General features: G+C 44.8%; 1 protein-coding gene across 1 annotated transcript; it reads right to left on the bottom strand.

Annotated features, from left to right (window-relative positions):
* Positions 1 to 623: 623 nt before the first annotated feature.
* dusp3a (dual specificity phosphatase 3a) lies at positions 624 to 27,374 on the bottom strand. Its single transcript, XM_082151276.1, has 3 exons — positions 26,819 to 27,374; positions 12,816 to 13,042; positions 624 to 4,602 (listed from the first exon to the last, which is right to left on the bottom strand). Exons 1-3 carry the CDS (start codon positions 26,983 to 26,985, stop codon positions 4,394 to 4,396), a joined length of 603 nt encoding a protein of 200 aa, XP_082007402.1. The 5' UTR covers positions 26,986 to 27,374; the 3' UTR covers positions 624 to 4,393.

The following is a 27,374-nucleotide window of genomic DNA, read 5'->3' as shown; positions in this document are numbered from 1 at the left end:
AAATCTGTCCCTGCTTGATATACAACCGCTGATAAACATAATCGGTTTTGATGAAAAAGAAAAACATATACGAGTGCAGATTAGAACTCAGAACCTTTGACACGCTTGGCAAGTTCTGCCACTGGACCATTAAAGTACATACCGGTACGTGGAACAGTCGATCTATGTAGCCTATTTATTCACGTGAAAAAAAACAACATATAGCCTAGTGGAGTTGATCTCATTAAATGTCTAAGTAAACCCAGTGTACTATTTAAATCGATTGCTGGACATTGTAATGTTATTCTACATTTGTCTGATTTATGATTTAGCATTGTATTAGCAGTAGCACGGGCACAAGGCTACATTGCGCATGCGTCGAACCGTGCGACGCACACACGCACCGAACCGAGACAAGCGAACCGAACGGTTCGGATGTTTTTTCATGTACCGTGCCACCCCTAATATATATATATATATATATATATATATACATTTTTTTTTTTTTTTTTTTTACTGGCTTCAAACTATTGAAAAGTAGTGAACAATGATTTAATATTTTTATATTAATTTGAAATTTTATGGGTTTAACAATGCATACTCACAGGTAGGAATCGCTATCTTAATAAATCAAAGACAAAAAATTGCACATTTTAATTTGACATTTATTTTGACATCATAAAACAAAAGAACATTTTTCCAATGTAAGAAAAATAACAGTGATTTAATCAAGTGCACTTCAACAAAGTGTCTGTAGACACGTCTGTACACCTTGCTTTGTGAAGTGAAGACATGAATCAAAAAAATATATATAATCCATCTTCAGGATAAGGCTTTAAGGTGGGATGTTTAGACAGCCTGTGTCATGTGAATGCATTCAATTGACCTCCATTTCAAGCATCCTGTAAATCCTTTCCCGATTGAGTCAGATTAAAAACAAAACCAGAATTCTGTCATTTAGCCACTTCAAGCAACTTCCTAACTCAAAATGTTAAACATAATTTGAGAGTGTGAACATTTGTGCCAAACTTTTCTGCCAAATTTGCAGCTGCTGAGGTTTCCATGTCCTTTACAACAAAGTGGTCAATCATTTACATTATCACATTACAGCAACAACACAAAGCATACAGGAGTAAAAGACGGCACACAGACGATATAGAGTTACGTTTAGTCAGCGGCGTGCACACATGAATGCAACTATGTGCTTGTACACGTGGACAAAACAAATTTCAACGCAAAAATACAGACAATACTTCGCACCGATGCCTAAAAATGCACGTGCATCAAAAATGCATCACTTATGCATGTCGAGGTGTTAATCTAGACACCTTAGACAGTTTGTGTTCAGTCTTAGGTAGTGTTCCTTCAGTGTTATAGAAATAAAATGTAAAAAATATATATTAAATAAAAAACAATCACATACTTAGAATGGGACATAAATACAAAATGACCAAGCAGCATTGTGATTCATTGTTATATACTATTGACATCATCAAGCCATATAGTGGTAAAAACCATTTTCATTTAATCTTCCCTGTATAATTACACTGTTTACAATTTCTATACACTGTGTAACATACAATCGGATACATATGAATAAAAGGCAATACATAGCAGGACAGTTTGTGCAAACCACACGGGTTATCAACAGCAGATGGCAGTGTTTCTCCTTCCACAGATCCATTTCAGAAAAGGGAGTGTTCTTCATCTGAAGCATTGAAGCCAACAGCGCCAGCAAACATATTTACGTTGAAATTTCCAAATATGCTTTTTCAAAATGCCTCATTGTTGCTCTTTGAGGTTAAAAGTTGCTGCTAAAAACTCAGGCAGATTTTGTTTGCCATTGGCACAGACCATCCTCATTGGTTCACGTTTTTTTTATGACGGCACACAGGGTTCCATAGCTACAGTTGGTTAGGTTGTATAAAGCCTAGGTCTCCAGATTATAATAAAGGAATGTTTATAGTTTGAATGCTTTCATACATATAGGTATTTGTCCATTTTAAATATTCTTAGACAAAAACCCAAGGATAAAATGACTATGGGTTAGATAAGTAGCTACAATAGTATGAATGATGTGAGGTAGCCTGCAACAATGTTAGCTGTGAAAACAGACTTTGATCCTCTAATACAACCAAACATTTTTTTTGTTTTTTTAAAAGAAAATAATATAGCAAAACGCACCACTCTCCATCACAGTGAAAAGAAAAACAGGATAATATGGAAGCTTTTAGCAAACAATAATGTGTATGAAGCAAAAATTGTGTCTTATGGGTAAATGTGCAATGGCATTCATGGTGTTTAAAAGTAAAGTGAATGTTGACAATAATATATTAGATATTTCTATTGTTAATAGATACTGGTCATACACAAATATTATGGACAGGTCATATACATTCATATATGTCAACATCTAAATATGTATATACAAGTATAGGCTATATATCTGGAATATAGAAATATAAAAAAGAGGCATAAGTAGTGCTTTGTGTTATAATCTAGCCTACGATTTGTACTATTATTTCCCCTCAGTAATAAATATGCAGAGGCCCAGGGGCTATTAATACTGTTTTAGATTGATCAAATTTGACAAACGAAATTAGATTAATTCAAAACGCTACATGTTCGAAACTGGCGCATGCACTTATTCCAAATGAAGTGATGGTGGTTCACTTCAAAGGGGTCATATCAAAGGGGGGGGGGGGGGGGGGGGTTAACTTTAAGGAATCTAAACTTCCTCCCCAGTCCAAAAACACCCTTTACTAAAGCCAAGCCACAAAAATGTCTCATTCTGAAATGTTTAACATTTAAGATGCCAATACTTTAACATTTACACATCAACATGGCTCAACCAGTCCCAGAAAAGCTATATGGACAAAGTATGATAGATCCTGTTGTTTCTAAACAATAGAATAATCATAATAATGATAAGAGAAATGTTCTGTGTTGTCGTTGTCTACCTGTATTTCAGTCTGATCTGAAAACGGCACATTTCAATGTGGACCATTGAGTGAACCTGTTGCAAAGATGCTGTCTGTAACTCAATCTAATTAGTTTCATAATGCAAAGAGGATGCTTACATAGAAGTCTTAAAGGCACAGCAGAAAAAACGGCCTGTTTAATTGGATTAACGTTATAAGTGTACCTCTGGGAAAATGATTAAATGATATAAATATGTATGATATGACCCCTTTAAAACCTGAAACAAGCCAGGAATGCAGCAAACCGAGTCAATTCCAGTGCTAAAGCGATGCTGTTTAAAAGACAAAGCTGGGCCCGAAGTAAACCTATCTAATTCAACAGCTACCTTTAAATTTCTACGCTCCACATGCTTTGCACTCCTTCCTCTGAGCTTTGAACTAGGAGTATAAAGGCGCACAAAGCCTCTGGGGTAACAAACCTTGTGTAAGGGCACATCATTAGGCAGTTGGCATGGCAGAGGCTCTCCACCTATCGGACATGTCTCTCTGGTCAAGGCTGACTGTGATCTTGTGGTGGACAAAATGTGGCATGAGACTTGGCAGTGAGAGACAGTGATTCCAGAGTAAAGAGATCTAATGGGGCTGATTCATTATCACTGCTGCATAGAACCGGGTTGAACCTGTTTGTAGCGTCTGTTGAAGCCGAGCTACAACATACGGTTGGCTTGTTGATTGTATGCTACCATTTGTGGAATGTTAATTTATCTCATGTTAAAAGAGTGAATGGGTTGTGTGCTGGTACACAACAGTTTTGTCCTCCTGTTTAGTCCTGATTTAAAATGCTGGAAAGCCATCAAAAATCTGGCCATAGTTCTGTAAATGAGTTAAAAGGTGTATTTCCGTGCTTTTTTTTATACCTAAATATCATATTCCTCCACATACAAATAGGAATGGGTTAAACAATCGCAGTATTTCTGGCAAATAGGAGCCCATAGGATGATTGTGCTCTACTTTACAGATGATGTTTGGGCTAATCTGCTCCAAAAGTTGAATTTGTGAGATATACAAATAGTTGGCAATTGGAATGCTTTAGGTGTACCTGGCGAAACACAGACACTGATTATCATGGGAAATATGCAAAAGCAAAACAGTTGTGATGACATATAAAATGCTACCCTTGCTCCTTCTACAGCCTTAATTATTCAGTAAATTTCCCTTTACCAGCCAGCTGGAAGCAGGAGTAATTATTCAGGATACTGACAACACCTCAGGTGACCGTGTATGTGAGTGTGTGTGTGTGTGTGTGTGTGTGTGTGTGTGTGTGTGTGTGTGTGTGTGTGTGTGTGTTTGAATACACTTTGTATACCTCCATGCATATGCTCTGGATGTATGAATACATTCTGTTAATATACTTGGAAAGGAAATATTGTGCACACTTGTTTGACTGTGTGTGCCTGCATTTGTGAGTATATGTGGGGGTAGAGCACATTCTATCATTTGGTCTTCAACTTGCCCTCCTTCGCCAGCTTTTCGTTGAGTTGGCATAGCTGGCACAGGAATCCATCATTCGGGCCGATCTCTCTCTTGTGTCTTACTGTAGCTGTGGCAACTCGTACATCCATATTGTGACGGAGCATGAGGTAAGCGATGACGATGGTGGGCGAACGGCTGTAGCCCTCCCGGCAGTGAACGTACACCTTTCCTAGAAGATAAATCATTTAAAAAAATGATTTAAAAAGGCAGTGTTTGGAGCGCTACCCAAGATCTCATCCTTTGAGGATACAAATGTGGCCTCTGCCGCAACATCCGTTTTATATACAACATTGCGAACCTTCTCAAGTCAAGTCAACCTTCAGACCAATTCCCATCCAAACATGCAAACACACACGTACACATCCATTATTGACCTGCCCACTCTCCTGGAGGAATTCACCTTGCCAGCTCTAGCTGTGCTTATTTGGCAAATACAGCAGAGGATCTGAAACCTGATGCCTCCTCCACCAGCAGCCCCACTTACTTATGTTCTCCCGTGAGTCTTTGTGCTGTTTATGTGTCAAGGAGATAGTCTTCATCGATTTCTAAATCTCTGCTCCCTGTAGATCAATGTAGAGCTACATATTTTCAAAATCGACTAGCCAGTTGGTAAATTTAAACTAAACATTAAGGATGTCCTGTTTACAGTAACTGTGCATGTTCACATAGGACACTTTCTTGGGCTGGTTGCACCAGCTGGTACAAATCTTCTTGCTCGGATGGACAGTATAAATAACATTTAATACTGACAGTATAAAATAATATTTAATGTCTTTAAGTCCATTCACAGCCAGCGATATTTCTCTAAATAAGTTGTGAAGTGTTTGTTTTTATTACATTTTTTTATGTGTTCTTATTTAAAATACATGCTGTTAGTGTTAACCAAACCACTGTCAAATCATTTAAATTAAGTGTAAGAATGAAAACAATATTATCTAACATAACCACAGTGAATAAGTATAAGGCAAATTAAGTATGCGCATGCCTTAAAAGCATAAATCTTTATTCAGATTTCAGAATGAGCACTTTGACATTTGCAGAATATGTAGCTCACTCACAGTTGTAATAATCAGGGAAAATTCACTACATTTAATAAATAATTATTAAAATGCTAAGGGAATTTGCATTGTAAAAATGTAGAGGTAGACTTACAGATATAAAAACGCTTGTTTGGTAATGTTTACTCATTGAAATCAGATGTCATGAGAATCAATTTGAATATATTTAAGATTGTAACCATGGCCTCTATATTTTTGATAGTAATGTGTTATTATAATATTGCGTTACTCCCTTTAAGAAGTAACTAATTACTTTTTATGGAAAGTAATATGTTATGATACTTTTGCATTGGTTTTTCTCACCTGGGCTAGGCATGCTTGTTTGTTTTATTTGTATAGGGACAGATACAATAAACATAGATAAAAGTGTGACAACAGCCATCCAATGCGTGTATCATAGTGCTTGTACAGTAGCTGAAGCTAATTTGCAACACTTGTCCCTAGAATAACGAAAAAAGTTCTATTTTTGGCAAATGTAAAGGCACCATAAGTGAAATGAATTGGCCTCAGTCAGAAGGAAATACAAATTCATGCCTAAACAGTAGAGGGCGCAGCTCAAACCTTTCAGCTGTAGATTACCATTCTGGATTGCAGAAGAATAGGACACAGGAGAAGAAAGTACAACACTCTTAGGCCCTTTCCCAAATGGCACATTTCATATGCACTTTCGGTCTTGTGGACTTACAATGGCTGCCGCGTGTGCGTGTCCGTCACGTCCGTGAGACCGCAGGGTGTCCCATTTGTCATTTTAGGTTTCAGAAGGGTGCTCGTGAGTGGTCTTTGTGGTCGATATGCGCCCTCGATGCATGTTTTTGCCGAGCCCGAACTGTAGCGAGCTCCACAGCAGACTTCTTCCCGACAGTCAAAGCGGCGTTACATCATGAAAGTGCATGCGGACTCGTAGTAAGACCGCAAGTGTTTAGGGTGCCATTTGGGACAGAGCCTTACTTCAGCAATAAAATAAAAAAAATAATGAAAAAAGGTGATGTTTATCCAAAGTCATTTTTGCATAATATTGCCATATATGATTGAATTGGATCGTCAAAGGATCCAATCGTTAGTAAGCATTTAATTATTGCAGGTTTGCATAATATTCTGAGTTTGCATTTCACTGTTTGTATTTAATTTAAAGAATACTGAATCTGTTTTTGTGCAAGTATCATATTTGCACAGCGCACACAACACCTCTGCACCTCACTCCCGATTTCTCTCAACATGGGACGAGGAGAGCTGTCAATCAATAAATGGAAAACAAAGTGACTTGCGTAACTTATTTGAAAAAGTAACTCAGATATTTCGTTCTAAATTTAAAAGTAATGCATTACTTTACTAGTTACTTGAAAAAAGTAACTGATTACGTAACTCACGTTACCCCCCAATACTAGCCATAGCAACGTGAATGGCTTCTCATCAATTTAACTAAAACATTTAACTATTTTAATTTGACACACCATTCGACTGTCATTCACATAAAATGCATTTTTGCATAAAAAAAAAAAAAATAAAAAAAAAGTTTAACTTTTAACAAACGTATTTCTAAACCTTGCATTTTTTCCCTCATTCCACTGCCCTGCATGTCACATTTTTAAACGCAAAAAAAAAACCTTTGTGTGAATGACATTACCATCTAAACTATATTCTGAACTTTGGTCTCTCAATTCACTGAAACATAAAATTGCAAGTCTACTGCTCAAGATAATTAATAATTTTAGGCTCACCGTAGTGAATATGGGTAAGACAAAAATAAATTATTTTTTTTTATTTTTTTTTACTCACGTAATGGAATCCTGCTAAATAAAATCCTCCGCTGTGCACCTTTAAAGCACCTACACTCAAAACAAGAATGGATCTAAGACTAGTCGACAAATCGGCCATCGTGACCCAACCCAATGCAGAGCATATTTTTAAAACAGATTCAGTGTGACTCAGAGGCAGCGGGAGCAGTCAGACCTTTATCCCTCCCACAGCTCATTGTGATTCAGCCTGCAAATTCACCAGATGACATCAAGCCCACTGTAAGTATGGCTGTCGCAAATGTCACAGCTGAGCTCAGCCGGGCTGCGAAATGGCAGCATATATTCTAGAGGTTTTGTTTCAGCTTAAGCTCTCAGTGAAAAGATTAGTGTCCTCCCTCGACCCAGGCTTGGCGTCTGATTTACCGCTTACTGGGCTCCTGCTGCCAAGATGACTTGCAATTAAGATGCTTTATAATTGCTCCTCTGTGTTAGAGATGGCATAAAATCCATGCCATAAAAGATGGGTTTAAATACACCCATTAAAACGACTGGTGTGAGATATCTAGGGATACAATTTGTGTATAGGAACTACCAGATCCACTTTGGGATACATTATCCATGGATACATATAACATTTCAATAAATTGAAATACTGTATTCTTTCCTTTCATTTTTTACATCCTGACAAAGCATTAAAAAAGGACAGTGATACATACAAGAATGCTGGCATAAGGGAAAAGGGTTGGTGTAAAAATAAGTAACTTGCCTTGTTAGAGAAAGGTCAAGTTATAAATGCCACAGCATAGTCATGCATGAAATTTTACTCCGCAAAGACATCGCTGGCTTAGTACTTCATGAATTATCAAGAATCTGTGTTATTTTAAAGGGATAGAATGAAAATTCTGTCATTAATTACTCACCCTCATGTCGTTCCGAACTAGGGCTGCACGATATTGAAGAAAAATGTGATAAGCGATAACTCATTAATATCTTTAAAATATCTTTAAAATTATATGATCTACATATTTGTTTCACATTCTTTTTGTGACAAGAAAAAAATACCTACAACTTCTGAAAGTGAACAGCAGTGTTTTACTGTAGCATAAGAAGTGTTATTTTAACATCAGTGTAAACCACAGGGTTTAGGGTTTCAGGTTATCCTACATTAGGTTTATTTAACAGCAGAAACTGAATAATCAAATGTAAAAATAAAACACTGCTTAGTTTTCACTGTATGAATTAAATATATACTGATTCTTATTAAAGCTACAAAAGTTCTCTTACGAGAGGTCTCTCGTACTGCGTAAGATATCTTACGCTAGGGGAAAATCCTTTTTCCGCGAGATATTGAAGCCAAAAATTATCCTTAATTTTGTAATAATGCAAAACGCGTTGCGGCAGCATGCAGACATAGGCGAGGCAGCTCGCGCGCCTATTGGCTGCTCTGCGGCAACTGCAGCAGCCTATCGAGCGAGGCCTGGCGTGACGCCAGACCCAATCAGGGCACTTCGCGCCCGCTGCGTCACGTCCCGCCGAAATGGGCGTGGTCTAGGCCTATAAATACCGCTCGCAGGCAGCTATTATCTGATTTTTCATCCTTCAAGCGAAGCACACGCATCGCTGGAGCTGGAGAAGAAGCCGCGCCGTCTGAAAGAGAGCACCTTCAGCGGGACGAGTCACTGAAGTCGCTGGCCGCGCCGCCTTCCTTGCCTTCCTGCTGCGCTATCCGGCGTTATATCCTTTCTCTGCTACTGTGTTTATGTATGTGTGTGTGCGCTCGCCGCCGCGACACACACTCTCATTGCACTAAAAGAGCTGGGCGTCTTTTTGAAGACGCCCCTTTTCCTGATCACGCAGCTCTCGCGCTCGCTGACGGCGACTGCCCTCACTGCGAGCTAGTTACTGCCTATGGTGACTCTGAGGACTCACCTGGCATCCTTCTCCGAGACTGAAATGTCAATATTGCAGTGAACGAGCCTGTTGTAATGCACGCAGGCCTGCAATAAACGCCAGCATGTTGACGCTCTCTGTTTCTATGGCAACTTCTCGCTCGTTCAGTTCCAATAAATGTGACTGTTCCAGTGTATTCTGCAGTAAACAAGTCGGCGACGCAGCACGCTTGCCTGCACACAAACGCCGTTTTTACGGCTACCCAGATAAATCCCATAAGTGTGAATTTTCTGGTGTCCCGGCCACGGCCGATGGTGTTTTATGTGTAGAAAGAATGCCCACTGCCCAGTGCCCATCTCTACACACAAGCACAGCCCGTCACACAGGGCTCGCGCACATGAATCGACTCAGATCGATTGCGCTTCAAACATGGTGAATGTGCCCACTACCCAGTGCCCACTAACACCACGTTATGCATGTCTCACGGTTTCTGTAAAAACGAAACCAACGTGCATTCGCTTCACTCAAGCGAACGATGCTTTCGGTGTGATAAATGTGCCCGCTGTCCCGCGCCCACATCCACACATAGACATGACAGTTCCTATGGGAACCACCCAGCCCTCCCCCTCGCGGTTGACCACCGCAGAGGAGTCGAGCGCGGGCAATGTGCCCGCTGTTATCAGCGCGCCCCATGCCTCAAATGTCACGAGCGCGACGCTTGTGTTACAGCACGCCGAAGCTTCTCCATCGCTGAGCGAGCGGAGCGCGCTTCGTATTCATCCCCTAGCTATTCATGCAGACGCATGGGCAAAGCTGCCCGGGGTTTCGAAGTGGGTGCTGGACATTATAGAAAGAGGCTATTCGCTACAGTTTCGCCGACGCCCTCGCCGCTATGCGGCGCGCGTCGAGACCACGGTAAAAGCAGAAGTAGCACATTTACTTCGAGCCGAAGTGGCGAAACTATTGAACAAAGGGGCCATAGAGCCTCTCTCTCAAGTTCAGAGCGAAGGAGGGCTATACAGCAGATACTTCCTGGTACCGAAAAAAGACGGGGGTCTCAGACCCATACTAGATCTGAGGCAACTGAACAGAGTGCTTGTGAAGCGACAGTTCAGGATGCTCACGACCAGACAAATCCTCGTGCAGATTCGCCAAGGAGATTGGTTTGTGTCAATAGATCTGAAAGACGTGTATTTTCAAATACAGATAGCGTCACGTCACAGGCGATATTTGAGATTCGCCTTCGAGGGCCAGGCATATCAGTACACAGTCCTGCCGTTCGGTTTGTCCCTGGCGAATGAGAGGCATGCGAGTACTGAACTATTTGGACGATTGGCTGATTCTAGCGCAATCTCGCTCAGTGCTCATAGAACACACGACCGTTTTACTCGATCACCTCGAGAATTTGGGTCTCAGTGTCAATTGGGCGAAGAGCTCTCTGTCACCCAGTCAGAAGACATCTTTCCTGGGCACAGAATTGGACTCGCTGTCCATGATAGCGCGACTATCACCACAGCGCGCGGTAGACATTCAACGCACAGCGAACTTGTTCCGCTGCGGCGCGTCTGTCCCGCTCAAGAAATTTCAGAAGATGCTGGGTCTCATGGCCTCAGCATCATCAGTGCTCCAGCTGGGCCTGCTCCGCATGCGCCCGCTGCAGTTTTTGGCTGAAAGCGCGAGTCCCACACCGAGCGTGGGCATCCGGTTTGCTTCGCCTCAGGGTCAATCAGAAGTGTGTCACAGCCCTGAAACCTTGAAGAGCGAACGACTGGTACCAGTCAGGTGTAAGCCTGGGGACTTCCTCGAGGGTGAAAGTGGTGTCCACGGACGCGTCCACCTCGGGATGGGGAGCGCCGCTCGAGGGCAGACCGTTCTTCGGCCAGTGGTCGGAACGGGAGAAGCTCCTGCACATAAACTGCCTCGAAATGCTGGCAGTAAACAACGCGCTGACGCGTTTTTGTCCCCAAATAAAAGGACGCCACGTCCTGGTCCGTTCGGACAATATGTCTGTGGTGTCCTACATAAATCGCCAGGGCGGCCTCAGGTCCAGGAACCTGTACAGGCTAGCAGAACGCCTCCCTCTTCCCGCCCCTCCCTCTTCCCGGACTCCCTGTGAGTTCCCTGGGTGATTGTGCACTATATGTACCCCGGGCTTTCGCCCTTGGGTCTTTGGTGTCAGATCTCAGCATGCACGGCGTTTTGCATTGGGTCCCCTAGCGTAAGATATCTTACGCAGTACGAGAGACCTCTCGTAAGAGAACGTACTCGGTTACTAACGTAACCTCGGTTCTCTCTAGAAGAGGGAACGAGTACTGCGTATCTTGCCGTGCATGCACACGCTCTGGTTGCTTCGATGATGAAAAACCAGATAATAGCTGCCTGCGAGCGGTATTTATAGGCCTAGACCACGCCCATTTCGGCGGGACGTGACGCAGCGGGCGCGAAGTGCCCTGATTGGGTCTGGCGTCACGCCAGGCCTCGCTCAATAGGCTGCTGCAGTTGCCGCAGAGCAGCCAATAGGCGCGCGAGCTGCCTCGCCTATGTCTGCATGCTGCCGCAACGCGTTTTGCATTATTACAAAATTAAGGATAATTTTTGGCTTCAATATCTCGCGGAAAAAGGATTTTCCCCTAGCGTAAGATATCTTACGCAGTACTCGTTCCCTCTTCTAGAGAGAACCGAGGTTACGTTAGTAACCGAGTACGTTATTCAGCCAAGAGCAGTGAGTGATTTTCTCTTTGTCTTTTGTTCATGACCCCAGTTATTGCAAGCCGTTGCGATATGCATATCGCGATATATACATTCGCGATATTTCGATAATTTCTATATATTGTGCAGCCCTATTCCGAACCCATAAGACTTTCATTCATCTTTAGAACACAAATGAAGATCTTTTTAATGAAATCTGAGAGATTTCTGTCCCTCCATAGACAGCTACACAACTTTGACGCTTTAAAAAGTTCATAAAGAAATCGTAAAACTAATCGAATGAATTGAGCGGTTCAGTCCAAATTTTATGAAGAGACACAATCGCTTTATACAATAAACATTGAATTTAGGCTTTTATTCACATTAACATTCATCAACTCACACATCAGTTGTGGGAAACGGAAGCTCAAGTATGTTCTCTTGACGAGCGAGAACCAATGAAGTCCATTCTTGTCTTTCACAGCATGTCTGTTTCGCAGAGGTTTGTTCTTGCGTTTCAAGCCGGTTCGGTTGAGCTGCTGTTTATGTTCGCTGATCAATGTTTATATGTTAATAAAAGCCTAAATTAAATATGTTAATCATATAAAGCGATCAAGTCACTTCAGAAAATTTAGACTAAACCGCAATTCATATGGATTAGTTTTACAATCTCTGTATGAACTTTTTTAAGCATCATAGTAGTTGCGTACCCGCCAATGGAGGGACAGAAAGCTCTCAGATTTCATTAAAAAGATCTCCGTTTGTGTTCCGAAGATGAACGAAAGTTTTGCGGGTTTGGAAACACATGAGGGTGAGCAATTAATGACAGAATTTTCATTTTTGGTTGAACTAACCCTTTAAATGGACTGAAAAAGATTTCTGTAATATCTTGGGATAGTCTTATTGGTGAATGGGAAATGCTTTCTTTATAATGAATTTATATAGGTCTTTACCTATATTTATATAGGTAAAGAAAACAAAAAAAAAGAGAAGAGGGACGTGCAACCAACCTTTTCCATGTGCCATAGCCTTATCAATGAAGTCTGCCGCTTCCTCAAAGAAGGCACTGATGTTGAACTGCTCAGTGTCATTGGCCTGTATGCCGTGGTATGTGATCCCAGTTCCTGTGTAGAACCCTGCATTGGTGTTCACATGCATAAAAGAGTTTCCCTCTGCGACATTCAGTATGTGTGTCACACCCGCCCGCTGCAGACGCATCACATTCTGGGCCACAAACCTGGGGAGCAGAAGCAGAGCACGTGTGAGACTCACCTGGAACACACAAACCAATTTAGTAATGGTTTGTGGAAGTGTTGTAGTTGAGACCAGCTCTTCTGAGTCAAGACCAAGACCAGAAGTGAGTTGAGACTGAGTCAATGAAACCAAGAACATGAAATATGACCACATTGTTCATTTTCAATTAAGCCTTGTTCACACTGTCAGCAACCTATGGCAACAAATAGATGTGGCCGTGTTCAGTAACACAACAAAGTTCAGGAAGTTTATAAAAAGTAAGAACACAAAACAACAATCTTAAAGGTGCTCAAAGCAATGTCACACGTTTTTTAGGCAAAAAACATTTTGTGTCACATACAGCAAACATCTCCTCACTATCCACTAGCTGCCAGTGCCCTGAACACACTGTAAAAAAAACGCGGTCTGTAGACAGCGCAGGCTCCACAAACGGCAAGAAATACAAACTGGCCCAGCCTGGACCACGAAACATAACAAACAGTGTTCCAGCCAATAACCGACAACAATGATTTGGGGGTGGGGGTTGAGGGGTTAGTGCGCATGCACATGAAGGGGGGTGTGGGGAGTGGCAGGAGAGAGAAGCATGAAGAGCTAGAGGAGAGATGTCCTAGACAACGACTAACGTTAGAATTATATTCTCTTGAATTTTGATATGGCCGACACACATGACCAAAGAGATGACGTTCCGATGAACAAATAGCAAAGAAGAGGGAAAAGGAGAAGTCCCGAATTTACATCGGAAAAGCCTCCGACTCGTTCATGACTGTTTCAGGAAGCACGGGAGGGAGGGGGAGGGGACGGGATGAGGAGGAGGGAGGGTGGAGCTAGCCTCCGTTTTGTTTGACAATACTTCAAACGTCAACAAGAAGTGACGTCACCCAACATCGCTTAGAGCACCTTTAATGGTAGTGATGTTCATAAACATTACTAGGTCAACCAGAACTAGGAGAGCCAACTAATGACCAACAAGTCCAGCGACAGAGTGGCGAACGAGGCTCGAAAGTTGGCCATCACAGCAACATTAGTGACAGCAACCTTTGGTGATGTAGTAATTGAGTTCAGAGATATGACAAAACATTTTTTTTTTTTTTTTTATGATGCAAATGAGCCGTGCTCACAATTCAACATCTACCATTAGGAGTGAAGACACTGTTCATACAATTTGTCTCTGCCCAGTGACAAGTTATAAAAATTCTAGGAAAACCATGTCATAGAAATTGTTGCCATTCATTTCTGGCAGCAAGAAAACTTTGTCAAAAAAAAAAAAAAAAAAAAAAAGGACCCATTCCTGTTTATTATAAAATACATGCTCAATTTATGTCGCCTGCCTCCTTAAATACTCAAGCTCTTTAAAGCAGGATGGATTTTGATTCATTTATCAGCTAATAAAAATAGTTTTGAATGTGATTCCAATTGTTGTGGTGTAAACTCTGCTATTATTTTAAATTGATAAAGATTTTTAAAACTATATCATTATAGTTATAGTCCTTTGTGTGAACAGGCCTTAACATCTTATCTTTACCAGCACTATCTCAATTGTAAGATCGCTGCCAGTGTAAACAGAGCATTATTCGCAAACATATTTCTAAAGGTAGGCCTAGATAAAAATTTAATGACATTTCTCGTGTTCTTTTCTTTCACTGCTGAATCATTAATTATTGATAAACTGCTACGTAACCCCTTATGTTACGTACATGTGTACGCATTAGCGATAAACAATGGCAATCTGCACGTTCTCAGTTTGTAGTTCCAACAAACCAAAGACCCTGCCAACCCCACCCTAAAGCCTCAACTTCGGAACGGCCTGCTGTGTCTAGTTTGAGATTGATTGGAGTGAATTGTGGAGCCGCTTTTAGTTGGCAGAGATGTCGGCCGATGTCAGAGGGGCCCTGGAGACAGCAGTGTTCTAAACCAGAACAGACACACCAAGGAGATCTTGGCTGCCGCCCAGAGGCATACAAAGAGCCATAGGCGTCCAGCGTAGTGCCCAAAAATAGGACTTTAAGTCTACAGAGAGAGAAAACGAGAGATGAGAAGAGAGCGGAGCAGAATGCTCTGCAATGTAGTTGCATTGTCTATTTTGCTTTAGCACCTGGAACTCTTTCATCTTTGTCTGCTAAAAATCCAGCCTCTTTATGTCTCTCTCGTCCACTCCTCAGCGCCATCCCTCCTTACAATGCAGAAGATGAATGACTGCACATAATGGTAATGGAGAATATATATAGTGTATATTACCTGGCTAATACAACTAAAATACTTAGCTAAAATTATATATGACACTGTATTTACACAGTATAAAAAAATATTTAAAAAAGAAACCCAAATAAAGATCAAATTTGCAGCCCTTTTGGTTTATAAGTGGAGGATGTAGCGGCCCATCAGTCTCTGTTTCTGCCAACAGCGGAGGCTCTTCAGTGGTGATGAAGTGATGGACTCTGTTGCGCCGCCCAACGCCCATAATTCAAACTCTCCCCTAACCAGTGAGTCTGTCTATATGGAGCCTTTGCAGATTGTGGTCATATTTCTCCCTGTGTTTGTATATGTGTGTGTGTGTGAGTGTGTGTGTGTGTGTGCGCGTGTGTGTGTGTGTGTATGCATGTGCATGAGAGAGAAAGAGAGAAAAACAGAGAGAGAAAGTGTTTGCTTTGCATCTTGTTCACCTGTCCTGCACTCTGTTCACTGCAGTCCCTTCACATGCATTATTAATGTAAGTCTTACAAAGAGTGGTGTGCAATGAAAAAGTGGCCCATTGCCCCATACTGCACCTTTACATATGGTAAAAGGTTCAAATCGCTCTGAAGGTTACTTTTAACATGAACTGATAAAAAAATGTTAGGAGTGACAATGATGCACAAATGCTGAAAACATTATCAATAAGCAGCACAAGCAAACTTTTAGGATTTATATATAGCCTAATCATAATGACTTTATATTACAAAAGACAGTATCATTTAGGTCATATCCTACAGTCATAACACTAACTGAATAATAACCCCAAAGATTTGGCACACTCTTATATCTGCACTCAGTTGCACTCTTATAGCTGCACTCAATCTGAACAAACAACAACAGTGCAGTACATGCGGTCCGCAATGTGGACATTCAATCTTATCTAGATGGGTAATTATGGATCGGATCATCAAATTTCAAACATTATCGTTTTGTAATAATAGTCCTAATATACAACATTGTAAATCACTGTGCAATTTAATACGAGTGCAAAATGTACTTTGTGCATACCGTGCATATTGTAAAAAAAAAAAAAAAAAGACAGCAGGATTTGTTGTGCATGGTGTTCTTGTCTATAAAGTGTATTCTTTTAATTGCATCATATGTGTGTTTTGTTTATATTGTAGACTATATCTATGTATGTGTATGTATTTATCTATCTATCTGTCATATACTCATATTAGAATTGAATATAAATAAATCTGGAAGCTACAGACAGGGCGGATACAGACATTAGCAGCTCGGTGAGAATGTTTTGTCAATATCTACAAATGACCATATATGTAAATTCCTGTTGCTCGTAGGAGCACAGACTAAGCCAGGCACATCAGACTGTTGTTTTATGCTCAAATTGATTTGTTGTTACAAAGAGATAGTGTGCTTGTTCTATAGTTATCCAAACAATGATGTTTATGGGAGCTGATTTATTAAACAAATAAGTGATACTGAGGAAATCACTCATAAAACATAAGAGTCTATGTCCAAGATGTGTGTTGTTTACAGTCTAGCAATGGCAATTAATGCATAAAACAATACTCCAACCATTCAAAATATCAGTTGCCATTACTAACTCAGTTTCATTATAGAAATAAACATTATACTCAATAATAAAACCTTTTTATTGTTATTATTTGAAATCTGCTCAGAATATTTGAAAACCTAAGAGCATTCTGGAGCCAATACAAGGGGAGATAACACCTCTGTTAATCTGCCAATTAGGCACAATCATTTGCAAATGCTAATATAATCACAAAATGGTCTAATGCTGGACAATTTATGTACCTGGCTACTGTATAGTATATTCAAATTATAGTACGTTAATTAGCAAACACCATCACACGCCTGCAGGTGATAGGTGAGTGAAAAAAATACCATATAGCAGGTTAAAAAAATCTTAAAAAACAAGGAACTCCCGCACACTATCAGTAGGCTACTTGCAAATGAGTATAATTTTTTTTTAGCAACGTTGGTCTCACGACCTTCATACAAATATTCAAACTCAATCCCCTTTAAAACTAGATGTACCGCATGGCGGTACAAAATATGACCGCCGCTCAGGCCTGCACTGGCTTTCCACAAAAATAAATGACTATGGAGCAATTTGGCTGTATTGCGTGTTTATGTATATACCTAAAAAAAGTAGTAGTATGTGCATGTCTGTCTGTGTGTGTGTGTATGTGTGTGTGTATGTGTATGTGTGTGTCTGTGTCTGTGTCTGTGTCTGTGTGTGTGTGTGTGTGTGTGTGTGTGTGTGTGTGTGTGTCTGTGCGTGTCTGTATGCGTGCGTACATGTGTGTGCGCGTGTGTGTTTGTGTGTGTGTGTCTGTGCATGTGGATTTGTGTGTGTGTATGGGTGTGTGTCTGTGCGTGTGGATGTCAGTGTGTGTGCATGCTTGCGTTTGTTTGTATTCCTGAATGTGTGTGTGTGACAGTATCATCCTAAACCAGCAACCCTTCGCTCAACACCACCATCTACAGGCCGATGAGTGTACAGTCACTAAATGTGCACATAAATGAATTTATTTTATACCCCCCCATAGATGAAATTCTACGAAACTTAGCATACCCCCAGAGGATGTCAAGTTAATCATACACATGAAATATGGTGCAGTTCTGAACATCTCAACTGAAGATAGGGGCGATTAAAGCAGAATAATATTGCATTTTCATTTTTTATGGGAGGGGCGCAAATCACAAATGAGTGATTATGGGCTAGGTTGATGTGGGCCCTTAAGACCAACATACCATAAAAATGTCTTGATCCTCGGTGCCACGGTTCAGGTAGTTAATTAGGAAAAACTGAATTTTTGGGGTTTGGGGGGGCCCAGCGCGAGGGGGGGGAGTGGCCCCCGGGGACCAAACGAAATGTTTCCGTAAAAGTCTAGTGGGGCTACTAGTGATCGACCGATATATCGGTCAGCCGATATATCGGGCCGATATTTGCGGGTTTGACGTGTATCGGCATCGGCCGATACGCGGCTGCTGCGTTCGCCGATAGTTTTTTCCCGGCATTATTTACAGACAGGCGTCCGCAGGCAGCTTTGTGTTGCTGGAGACGCTGCACGTGCAGCCCATGCACTGCCCCTCCCACACTAGCTGAGTGCTGGAAGCCTCTTCAAAACAACGTTAAGTTTTAAACTTTCAAAGCATCTTTTAACTGTTTGACTTAGCTGAAATATTGCCATACACTTTGAAAGTGGAAACACGTTGCTCTATATGTGTGTGCAACTATAGCTAAGCAAGTTTGGTCCAAATGGAAAACGTGAATGCCGAATATATGCTTGTCATTGTATTTAGGGAGCTGCAAATAGCTAAGTTTGAGGCTATCCATATGCATACGGCAGCTGTTACAAACACTGGTCATAGGATTAAATAATGCCGACGTTGGTTCGTGATTCCGTGATATTTGTGGGAGTTTTATTCAGCGAGGTGGTCGAACTCAGTCAGAACACTCCCTGAGGTAAAAGAATCGACGCGGTTGCGACACGCATGCGATGCAGCGCGCTCGTTTGTCCCGGCGCTCATATGCCGTGGTGAGATGAAAAGTTGAAAACATTTAAACTTTTCAGAATGCCGCAAGCGCACGCAGGTTATGTGACAAAAAAAACAACTGACCTTTCCATGACAACATCGAAAGCTCGGCCGAACAGCTGATCAAAGCTGGACAGGGCAGGTTTTTATTTTTCATCTCCATAAATATATGTGACGTTAGTCGTAAAGGGCTTGAAATAAATTAATCCTTACTTCCTCGTCATCATGAGTAGAGTGCAGTTCATAGTTGCATAGCAACGACAGACGCCATGGGAGTGCAAGCGCTTGTAGAAAGGAGAAAGCGTCGCGGCTGTGCTTACCACACGTTCTCTTACGAGAGGTTCTCTCGTATTGCGTAAGTTTAGCTTACGCTACGGGTAAAGTCATCTTTTCTCGAGATATGAAGCAAAAAATTATCCTTAATTTTAATATCTTGTCAACGCAGTGCGGCAGCAAGCTGACCTAGAGCAGGCAATCTAGCGTGCTCATAGGCTGCTCTGCGGCAACTGCAGCAGCCTATCACTGAGCCCTTGGCGTGACGTCACGTCCAATGAGCGCGAGCAGCGCGCCTACGCGTCATGGCCCGAGGCGGGGCGTGGCAGAGGGTATAAATACGGGCTGAGAGGCTGCTTTCACTGATTTTTGTCTCTTCAGCGAAGCTCTTCGCATCGCTGATCTTTGAGGAAGCCGCCGTTGAAACCAGCGCTTTGCAAGCCGAGGATTCTGCCTGAGGAAGCCGGCCGCCTTCGCCGCCTTCAGCTATCCCTGCCTGCTTCGCTATCCGGCGAAACATATCCTTTCTATTATGCATTGTATCTCATGTAAAGCTCCGCTCAGCGACAGAGACCGCCATGTTATCTGCGCTCTCTGCCTGGGACCGGACCACGCTGCCCTCGCCCTCGCGGCGGGTGGCTGTGAAATGTGCGAAGAACTGCCGATGTCGACCCTGCGGGCTCGACTCGCCTTGTTCGACGCTCCAGCTGTCTCTCCGTCTGCCTCCACCGGGCCGCGCAAGAAGAAGCGCCGCTCTCAGAGGCCACCGGAACCCGCCGGAGCCCCTCCCGCGAGCCTCGCTATCTCCATCTCCTCCCCCCCTTCCCGACGCGCAGCGGCCGGCCTTTGCCCGCACTGCCGTCGCCTCGGGGGATGAAGCGGACGACGCTGTTTTAACGGACAGCTGCTCTATCCTGGCCTCGGACAGCGAGGAGTGGTCTGGCTCCACCTCCTCTGCACAGGAGTCTAGCCGGTCCCGCGCCAGTGTCGACGCGGAACTGCTCCGCCTCCTCACCAAAGCGGTCGAACAATTGGGACTCGACTGGTCCCCACCGAGGGCGCCCGCGCCTAACCGACTTGACGGGTGTTTTCTGCCTAGCCGCCGCCCAGCGCCTGCCTCTAGGTCAGCACCCTTCCTGCCTGAGCTCCACACTGAGCTCTCTAAGTCGTGGAACGCCCCATTCTCCGCTAGACTCCGCTCACCGGTCTCCTCGACCCTCTCCCAAGTGGACGGGGCCGCCGAGAAGGGATATACTCAAATTCCCCCGGTGGAAGATGCTGTGGCAACGCACCTTTGCCCGCCATCCGCCAGATGGCGCTCAAAGTCTGCCCTGCCGTCCAAGGCCTGCAGGACCACATCAGCACTCGTCGGCCGCGCCTTCTCCGCCGCCGGCCAGGCTGCTTCCGCCCTGCATTCAATGGCTGTGCTCCAGATCCTCCAAGCCGATCTCCTCCGAGAGCTGGACGAGAAAGGCCCGGATCGCGCCGTTCTCACGGACCTGCGTAGCGCGACGGACCTCTCCCTTCGCGCCACAAAGTCCGCTGCACAAGCCATCGGGAGAGCTATGGCCTCGCTCACCGTCACCGAAAGGCACCTTTGGTTGACGTTGGCGGATATGAGCGAATCCGAGCGTTCAGTGTTCCTCAACGCACCGCTCTCTCCCACCGGCCTGTTCGGCCCAGCGGTCGCCGGGATCGTCGATCGCTTCTCGGAGGTGCAGAAGGCATCGCAGGCGATGAATCTCTTCCTGCCCCGCCGCTCGAGTTCGTCTGCAGGCCGCTCTCAGCAGCCTCCTGCACGGAACTCCTCTCAGCGCTCTGCCCAGCCTCCGTCTTCGCAGCGACGACAGGGCGGCCGCCCTAGGTCGCGCTCAACCAGCCGTCACAAACCGCCTCCCCCCCGGGGACCCCGGCCCAAGGTGACGCTCAAGCCTGAGCCCGCGAAGTCCTCCTAGCGGCTGCAAGGAGGAAAAGATGGCTGAGTCCCGCTGCGGCCGGACCGCCATCAAAGCGCCCAGCTCTGCCAGTCCCCTTAGAAAAGGCTACTGCAGCAGCTTACATCGCAGCCAACGAGCCAGTAATACAACTCTCTCGCCTGCACACAAACGCCGTTTTCACGGCGACCCAGAGAAATCTCATAAAGAGTATGGTTTCGGGTTTTCCGGCTCACGCCGAAGGTGTCATGAGTGTAGAATTTGTGCCCACGCCCCAGTGCTCACCACTACACACAAACACGATCTCCCCGGTAACGCTCACAGAGCGCACTCTCATAAAGCGGGCACGCGCCGCTCGAGTGCTAAAGGTAGAGAATGTGCCCGCTCTTCCAAGCCCACACCTACCCACTGCCCGCTCTGTCACACAGTTATCCCGGGACGCAGATCCTCTAAAGCTCCCTTACACTGGCCGTGTTGCATATGTAAGCCCTGTGCCCGCTCACGAGCGCGCGCACTTACTATCAAACACGTTAAACCTCATGCCGCTCTCGCGCCACGGGTTTCTAGCATCAAAATGTGCCCCGTCCCCAGTGACCGAGCCGTTATGTGCTGTACAGCCAGTCACCATTGTTCGCGAGCCCCCATATTCGAGCACCGGCAGCGCGCGCGCCGCCCCGTCCTCTCTGATAGAGGTTCCCCATCCCGCCCAGCGCGGCGATCCGAACCCAGAGATCATTCGACCCCTAGCTATGTGTGCGAAAGCATGGCAAGCTATCCAGGGCGTGTCAGAATGGGTGCTGAATACTATAATGCACGGCTATTCGCTTCAATTCGCTCGCCGTCCCCCGCGCTTTCTAGCACGGACAGAGACGAGAGTGAATACAGAAGTAGCGCATCTGCTTCAGGCAGAAATAGCAAAGCTGCTGCACAAAGGGGCTATAGAACAGGTGCATCCTTCTCAGAGCGAGTCGGGCTTTTACAGCCGTTATTTCCTCGTACCCAAGAAGGACGGAGCGCTGAGACCTATTTTAGATCTGAGACATTTGAACAAAGCTCTCATGAGACGGCCGTTCAAAATGATCACAACCAGACAAATCCTCGCGCAAATTCGCCCGGGAGACTGGTTCATCTCTCTCGATCTAAAGGACGCATATTTTCAGATTCAGATAATACCCCGTCACAGGCCATTCTTGAGATTCGCCTTCGACGGTCGGGTATATCAGTACACCGTCCTGCCGTTCGGTCTATCTTTAGCACCCCGTACATTTACGAAGTGCATGGACGCGGCTCTCTCTCCCCTGAGGAGACAAGGAATGCGGATACTGAATTATCTGGACGACTGGCTAGTCCTCGCGCAGTCAGAGGCAGAGCTTTTGTCTCACAGAACAGCGCTTCTCAGCCATCTGGAATGCTTGGGTCTCTCGGTCAACTGGACCAAGAGCTCATTACTACCCTGCCAGTCGACTTCCTTTCTCGGAATAGAACTGGACTCGGTGGCTATGACGGCCAGATTGTCAGAGCAGCGCGCGCGCCGCATTCGACATCTCGCCGCGTCTTTCCAGACGGGCAGTCAGGTTCCGCTGAGGACATTCCAGCGAGTCCTGGGGCATATGGCCTCAGCTGCAGCAGTGCTCCAGCTGGGCTTACTGCGCATGCGCCCGCTTCAACGCTGGCTGAAAGCGCGAGTGCCTCACCGAGCCTGGACGGCCGGCCGCTTACGAGTCAGAGTGAATCATGGCTGTGTTTCAGCCCTGCAGCCCTGGCTAGCAGCCGAATGGTATCGTACGGGAGTGACGATGGGAGTTGTCTCGCACCGGAAAGTTGTCTCGACAGATGCGTCCAACCTAGGTTGGGGAGCGCTATTAGAGGGCAGACCGGTCTATGGCCCTTGGTCAGACCAGGAGAGTCACCTTCATATAAACTGTCTAGAGATGCTGGCGGTCGAGAAAGCGCTCAAGCACTTCCTCCCATACCTACAGGGCCACCATGTACTAGTCCGCACGGACAACATGTCAGTGGTAGCCTATGTGAACCGTCAGGGCGGTGTCAGATCCAAAACTCTCTGCGCCCTGGCGGAACGCCTCCTTGTATGGGCTCAGCACTCACTGCGCTCGCTGAGAGCCGCGCATGTGCCGGGTCTCCTGAACGAGGGTCCAGACAGACTGTCCAGGGACAATGTTCCCCTGGGGGAGTGGTCTTTGCATCCCCAAACAGTCCAGTCGCTGTGGCGCCGTTTCGGCAGAGCGGAAGTCGACCTCTTTGCGTCAAAAGACAACGCGCACTGCCCACGGTTCTTTTCCAAGAGCGAGGACGCGCTGGCCCAAACCTGGCCCAGCGGCCCGCTTTACGCTTTTCCCCCTGTCTCTCTGCTGCCACAAGTCATCGGGAGAATCAGGGAAGCGCGCCACACGGTGCTCCTCATAGCCCCGTATTGGGAGAATCAGACGTGGTTCCCAGATCTAATACGGCTGGCGGACACACCCCCCTGGCCGATACCGGTGAGAAGAGACCTTCTCTCTCAAGCCCGCGGCTCGATCTGGCATCCTCATCCAGAGCGCTGGTCTCTGCATGTATGGATAGTCAACGGATACCCGTTGACTTGCCAATAGGGGTTGTGAACACGATCACACAGTCTAGAGCTCCCTCTACGAGACGGCTCTACACATCTAAATGGTCTGTGTTTAATAAATGGTGCACCGCCCAAGGGCTGGATCCACAAACATGTGAGGTGTCGCGTGTGCTTTGTTTCCTCCAAGAGCTGTTGGACATGGGCAGGTCCCCCTCCACGCTCAAAGTATATGTTGCGGCCATATCAGCTTTTTCCGACTCGGCGCTGGGCCGCGCATTAGGGAGGAATGAGCTCATTATCCGCTTCCTTAGAGGAGCTAGGAGGATGAACCCCCCGCGACCCCCCTCGGTTCCTATTTGGGATCTTTCCCTGGTCTTAGAGGCCATGAAAGCGCATCCCTTTGAACCCATGGAAACTGTGGATATGAAATACCTCACGCTCAAAACCGTTTTTCTGATAGCCCTGTCTTCAGTCAAACGTGTGGGTGACCTGCATGCGTTATCAGTTAACGCGGCATGTCTCGAGTTCGGACCTAATGACTCTAAAGTTATTCTCAAACCGAGACACGGTTATGTCCCCAAGGTGTTGGGCACACCCTTCAGAGCACAGGTCATTTCTCTCTCAGCTTTGCCGGCTACCGGCAGCGAAGTTGACAGTAATCTCCTTTGCCCTGTCAGAGCGCTGAGAAATTACTTTACGCGCTCCGCCGCCATGAGGCGCTCGGAGCAGCTTTTCGTTTCGTTTGGTGGGCGCACCAAGGGTCTCGCCACCTCGAAACACACTCTGTCCAGATGGATAGTGGACGCTATTGCAGCTGCTTATGCGTCTAAAGACCTGCAATGCCCTTTGGGCATCAGAGCCCACTCTACTAGAGGCATGGCCTCGTCATGGGCTTGGACTAGCGGAATTTCTATTCATGACATTTGTACGGCGGCGGGCTGGGCCTCCCCGTCTACATTTGTTAGATTTTACAATCTAGAAGTTCCCGCCCTGCAGGCTAAACTTTTATCAGTCTAAATCTCGCGTAGGCCGGCCCACTTCTGTGCGCGGGCTACTGCTGTTTGATTTAGCCCTCCTGGTTGAGCTGTACAATATAAGGGTTGGTTAGTCAGACCGGCCGCGCCGTTCTGTTCCCCCTACTATGTGCTTATGTACTTGCGCTAGCCATATCATTGGCCGCCTGGCTCACACTCTCGTGTTCCCCGGGCTTCCCTGGGACTCATTCAGTGGATGCCGGGCGCGCACGGCGTTGACAAGGGAGTTCCCGTAGCGTAAGCTAAACTTACGCAATACGAGAGAACCTCTCGTAAGAGAACGTACTCGGTTACCTAACGTAACCTCTGTTCTCTCTAGAGAGGGAACGAGTATTGCGTAACCCGCCGTGCTCGCGCCACGAGCTCACTCGCTTCTGCGACAAAAACCAGTGAAAGCAGCCTCTCAGCCCGTATTTATACCCTCTGCCACGCCCCGCCTCGGGCCGTGACGCGTAGGCGCGCTGCTCGCGCTCATTGGACGTGACGTCACGCCAAGGGCTCAGTGATAGGCTGCTGCAGTTGCCGCAGAGCAGCCTATGAGCACGCTAGATTGCCTGCTCTAGGTCAGCTTGCTGCCGCACTGCGTTGACAAGATATTAAAATTAAGGATAATTTTTTGCTTCATATCTCGAGAAAAGATTACTTTACCCGTAGCGTAAGCTAAACTTACGCAATACTCGTTCCCTCTCTAGAGAGAACAGAGGTTACGTTAGGTAACCGAGTACGTTTTTAGACGCGATATGTGAACAGTCCCTAATTCATAATAAACTGAGAATCTATTTGGTTTAAAATCGTTTTTGTTTTGTTTAAAATGGTGATCACAATTACATATATCAGACAACTACACAGAATAACATGTTCCAGTCTATTTATATAAAAAAAAATTGAATCATTAATTCAAACACGTTTAAAACGAATTAATTCAGTCTCATTCATAAATACCTGTTTAATTAATGGATGAAGTTCAATAAATGTTCCTTTTATAAGTTCAATAAATGTTCCTTATTTTAAATTGAGACTTGTAACATTTGTTATCATCATTGTGTCATTTTTATGATGTAAATTGAGTGAGCAAAAGCAGTATCGGCTCCAAATATCGGCCCAAGAAAATCGGCAGCCCGTATCGGTCATCGGCTAAGGCTGATGAAAAAAAATCGGTATCGGCATCGGCACTAAAAAATCCATATCGGTCGATCCCTAGGGGCTACATGCCCACCAAATTTCATGTGTCCCTGGTATCGTTGACGAAAAATTCAGTAGAAATTAAAAAGTAGAAAAAAAAATCCCTATATGACCGCTTTCGCTAGCTATGCTAGCGACGGTCATAATAATCACATGACCAATCAATGTAAAGATCCATTTGTAACCAATTAAGCTCAATTACTGAATACATAACACCACATCATCATAAACAGGTACAAACATAATTGTGAATAATATCAAAGTTAAACTTTTATTTATTTTGTATTTATTTTGATTTCATGGTAACTTTAACACCTGAAAATAAGTTAACTAACTCAATCTGACTACCTTTTGGGTTATCTTGACTTAAAACCAAAAATAGTGGAGACAGTGGACGTGTCACGGATCCCAATTATACAAATTTTCATAAAAGTTTATTTTCTTTAGCACGTCGTGATTCAAAGTCATCTTTCAAAATCGATGCAGTTGAATCGGCAGGAAATGTAATCTGTGAGTCGAGAAAACGAATGACTTAAACCCCTCGTTTTCTCTTTGTGTGACAGAGGAAATATGCACTTAATATGCGTTAGTAATAATTTAATACAAAGAAACACGTGACTGATGTAAGACTGAAGCGATTTTGTAACCAGTGATCTCAGAGATAGCAAGATGTTACCGATAGAGGACAGTCGTGGAGAAAAGCAGCTTCCCTTGCTGACTGACTCAAACTGACTATGTAAACGTTATCGAAAATCTCCTGGCTTCGTGATTGTTCTCATAGGTGGAGAGGTGACACACTCCATTCACTGGTTTGTTGTTTCGCACCTATAGACAATGTAAAAGATTCGGCTAGTACTGAGAGGTTTTATTTATTGATCCAGCTACAGATCAATTGCCAGTGCCACCTCACGAATCAACACATTTGACCAAGAGCTGAGAGCAGATACCTGTCAGTGTTTTCCTGCTATCAGAAGCAGACGAGTCTGAATGAGATCGTTTGAACTTACGCATTGCCGATGTAAATCCTGGGAAAGACCTCGTTGAAATGTTGTGCTGGGAGGCTATAAAACCCGCTGCCGTTGGACAGCAGCTTGTTGAGTTGTTGTACAGTCGCCTCGGTGTCTGACACATTGACTTCCAGTGGTACCTTCGCGGGGCTGATATGCTTCTTCATGCTTCTGTCCTCCTCCAAAAGCAAAAAGAAAGAAAATAAAAAAAGAAATAAGAAACAACAAGTGTCTAGTGATGAAGATGTGACAGCTTTCGAGAACCCAGCATTTTATTTCCCTCCCCTCTCGGTGTTATTTGCGAGCTTTCTGAACGCTTTCGCAGGCAGACAGACACACCCGGACTCGCCCACCGGCGGTCTGATGTGATGCTCCGGTGATGAGGTCGGTAACAGAACTGGCGGAAGATGGCGACAACGCCCCGATACACGAGTCAATGAGAGCGGCGTTAAAGGGGACTCTACTCGCTCGTCGAATCCATCCACATTTCAGTCAGGTTAGACAGCATTTTGCACATGCATGTCGCCTGTCGTGCGTAAAACAATGTCTTTAAAGC

The sequence above is a fragment of the Leuciscus leuciscus genome (genome assembly GCF_965113295.1).
Source record: "Leuciscus leuciscus genome assembly, chromosome: 21".
In the NCBI taxonomy this organism is placed as follows: Eukaryota; Metazoa; Chordata; class Actinopteri; order Cypriniformes; family Leuciscidae; genus Leuciscus; species Leuciscus leuciscus.
The sequence above is the reverse complement of the archived record's forward strand: the minus strand, read 5'-3'. Positions and strand labels throughout refer to the sequence as shown.

What these genes read in the sequence shown, in the direction of transcription:
- dusp3a (XM_082151276.1), bottom strand. Translation starts at nt 26,985, where the DNA reads ATGAAGAAGCATATCAGCCCCGCGAAGGTACCACTGGAAGTCAATGTG. An exon ending in AGGATTTACATCGGCAATGC is followed by an intron (nt 13,043 to 26,818) that starts GTAAGTTCAAAC and finishes TCTGCTCCCCAG; the next exon opens with GTTTGTGGCCCAGAATGTGA. An exon ending in GGCTATGGCACATGGAAAAG is followed by an intron (nt 4,603 to 12,815) that starts GTTGGTTGCACG and finishes TTTATCTTCTAG; the next exon opens with GAAAGGTGTACGTTCACTGC.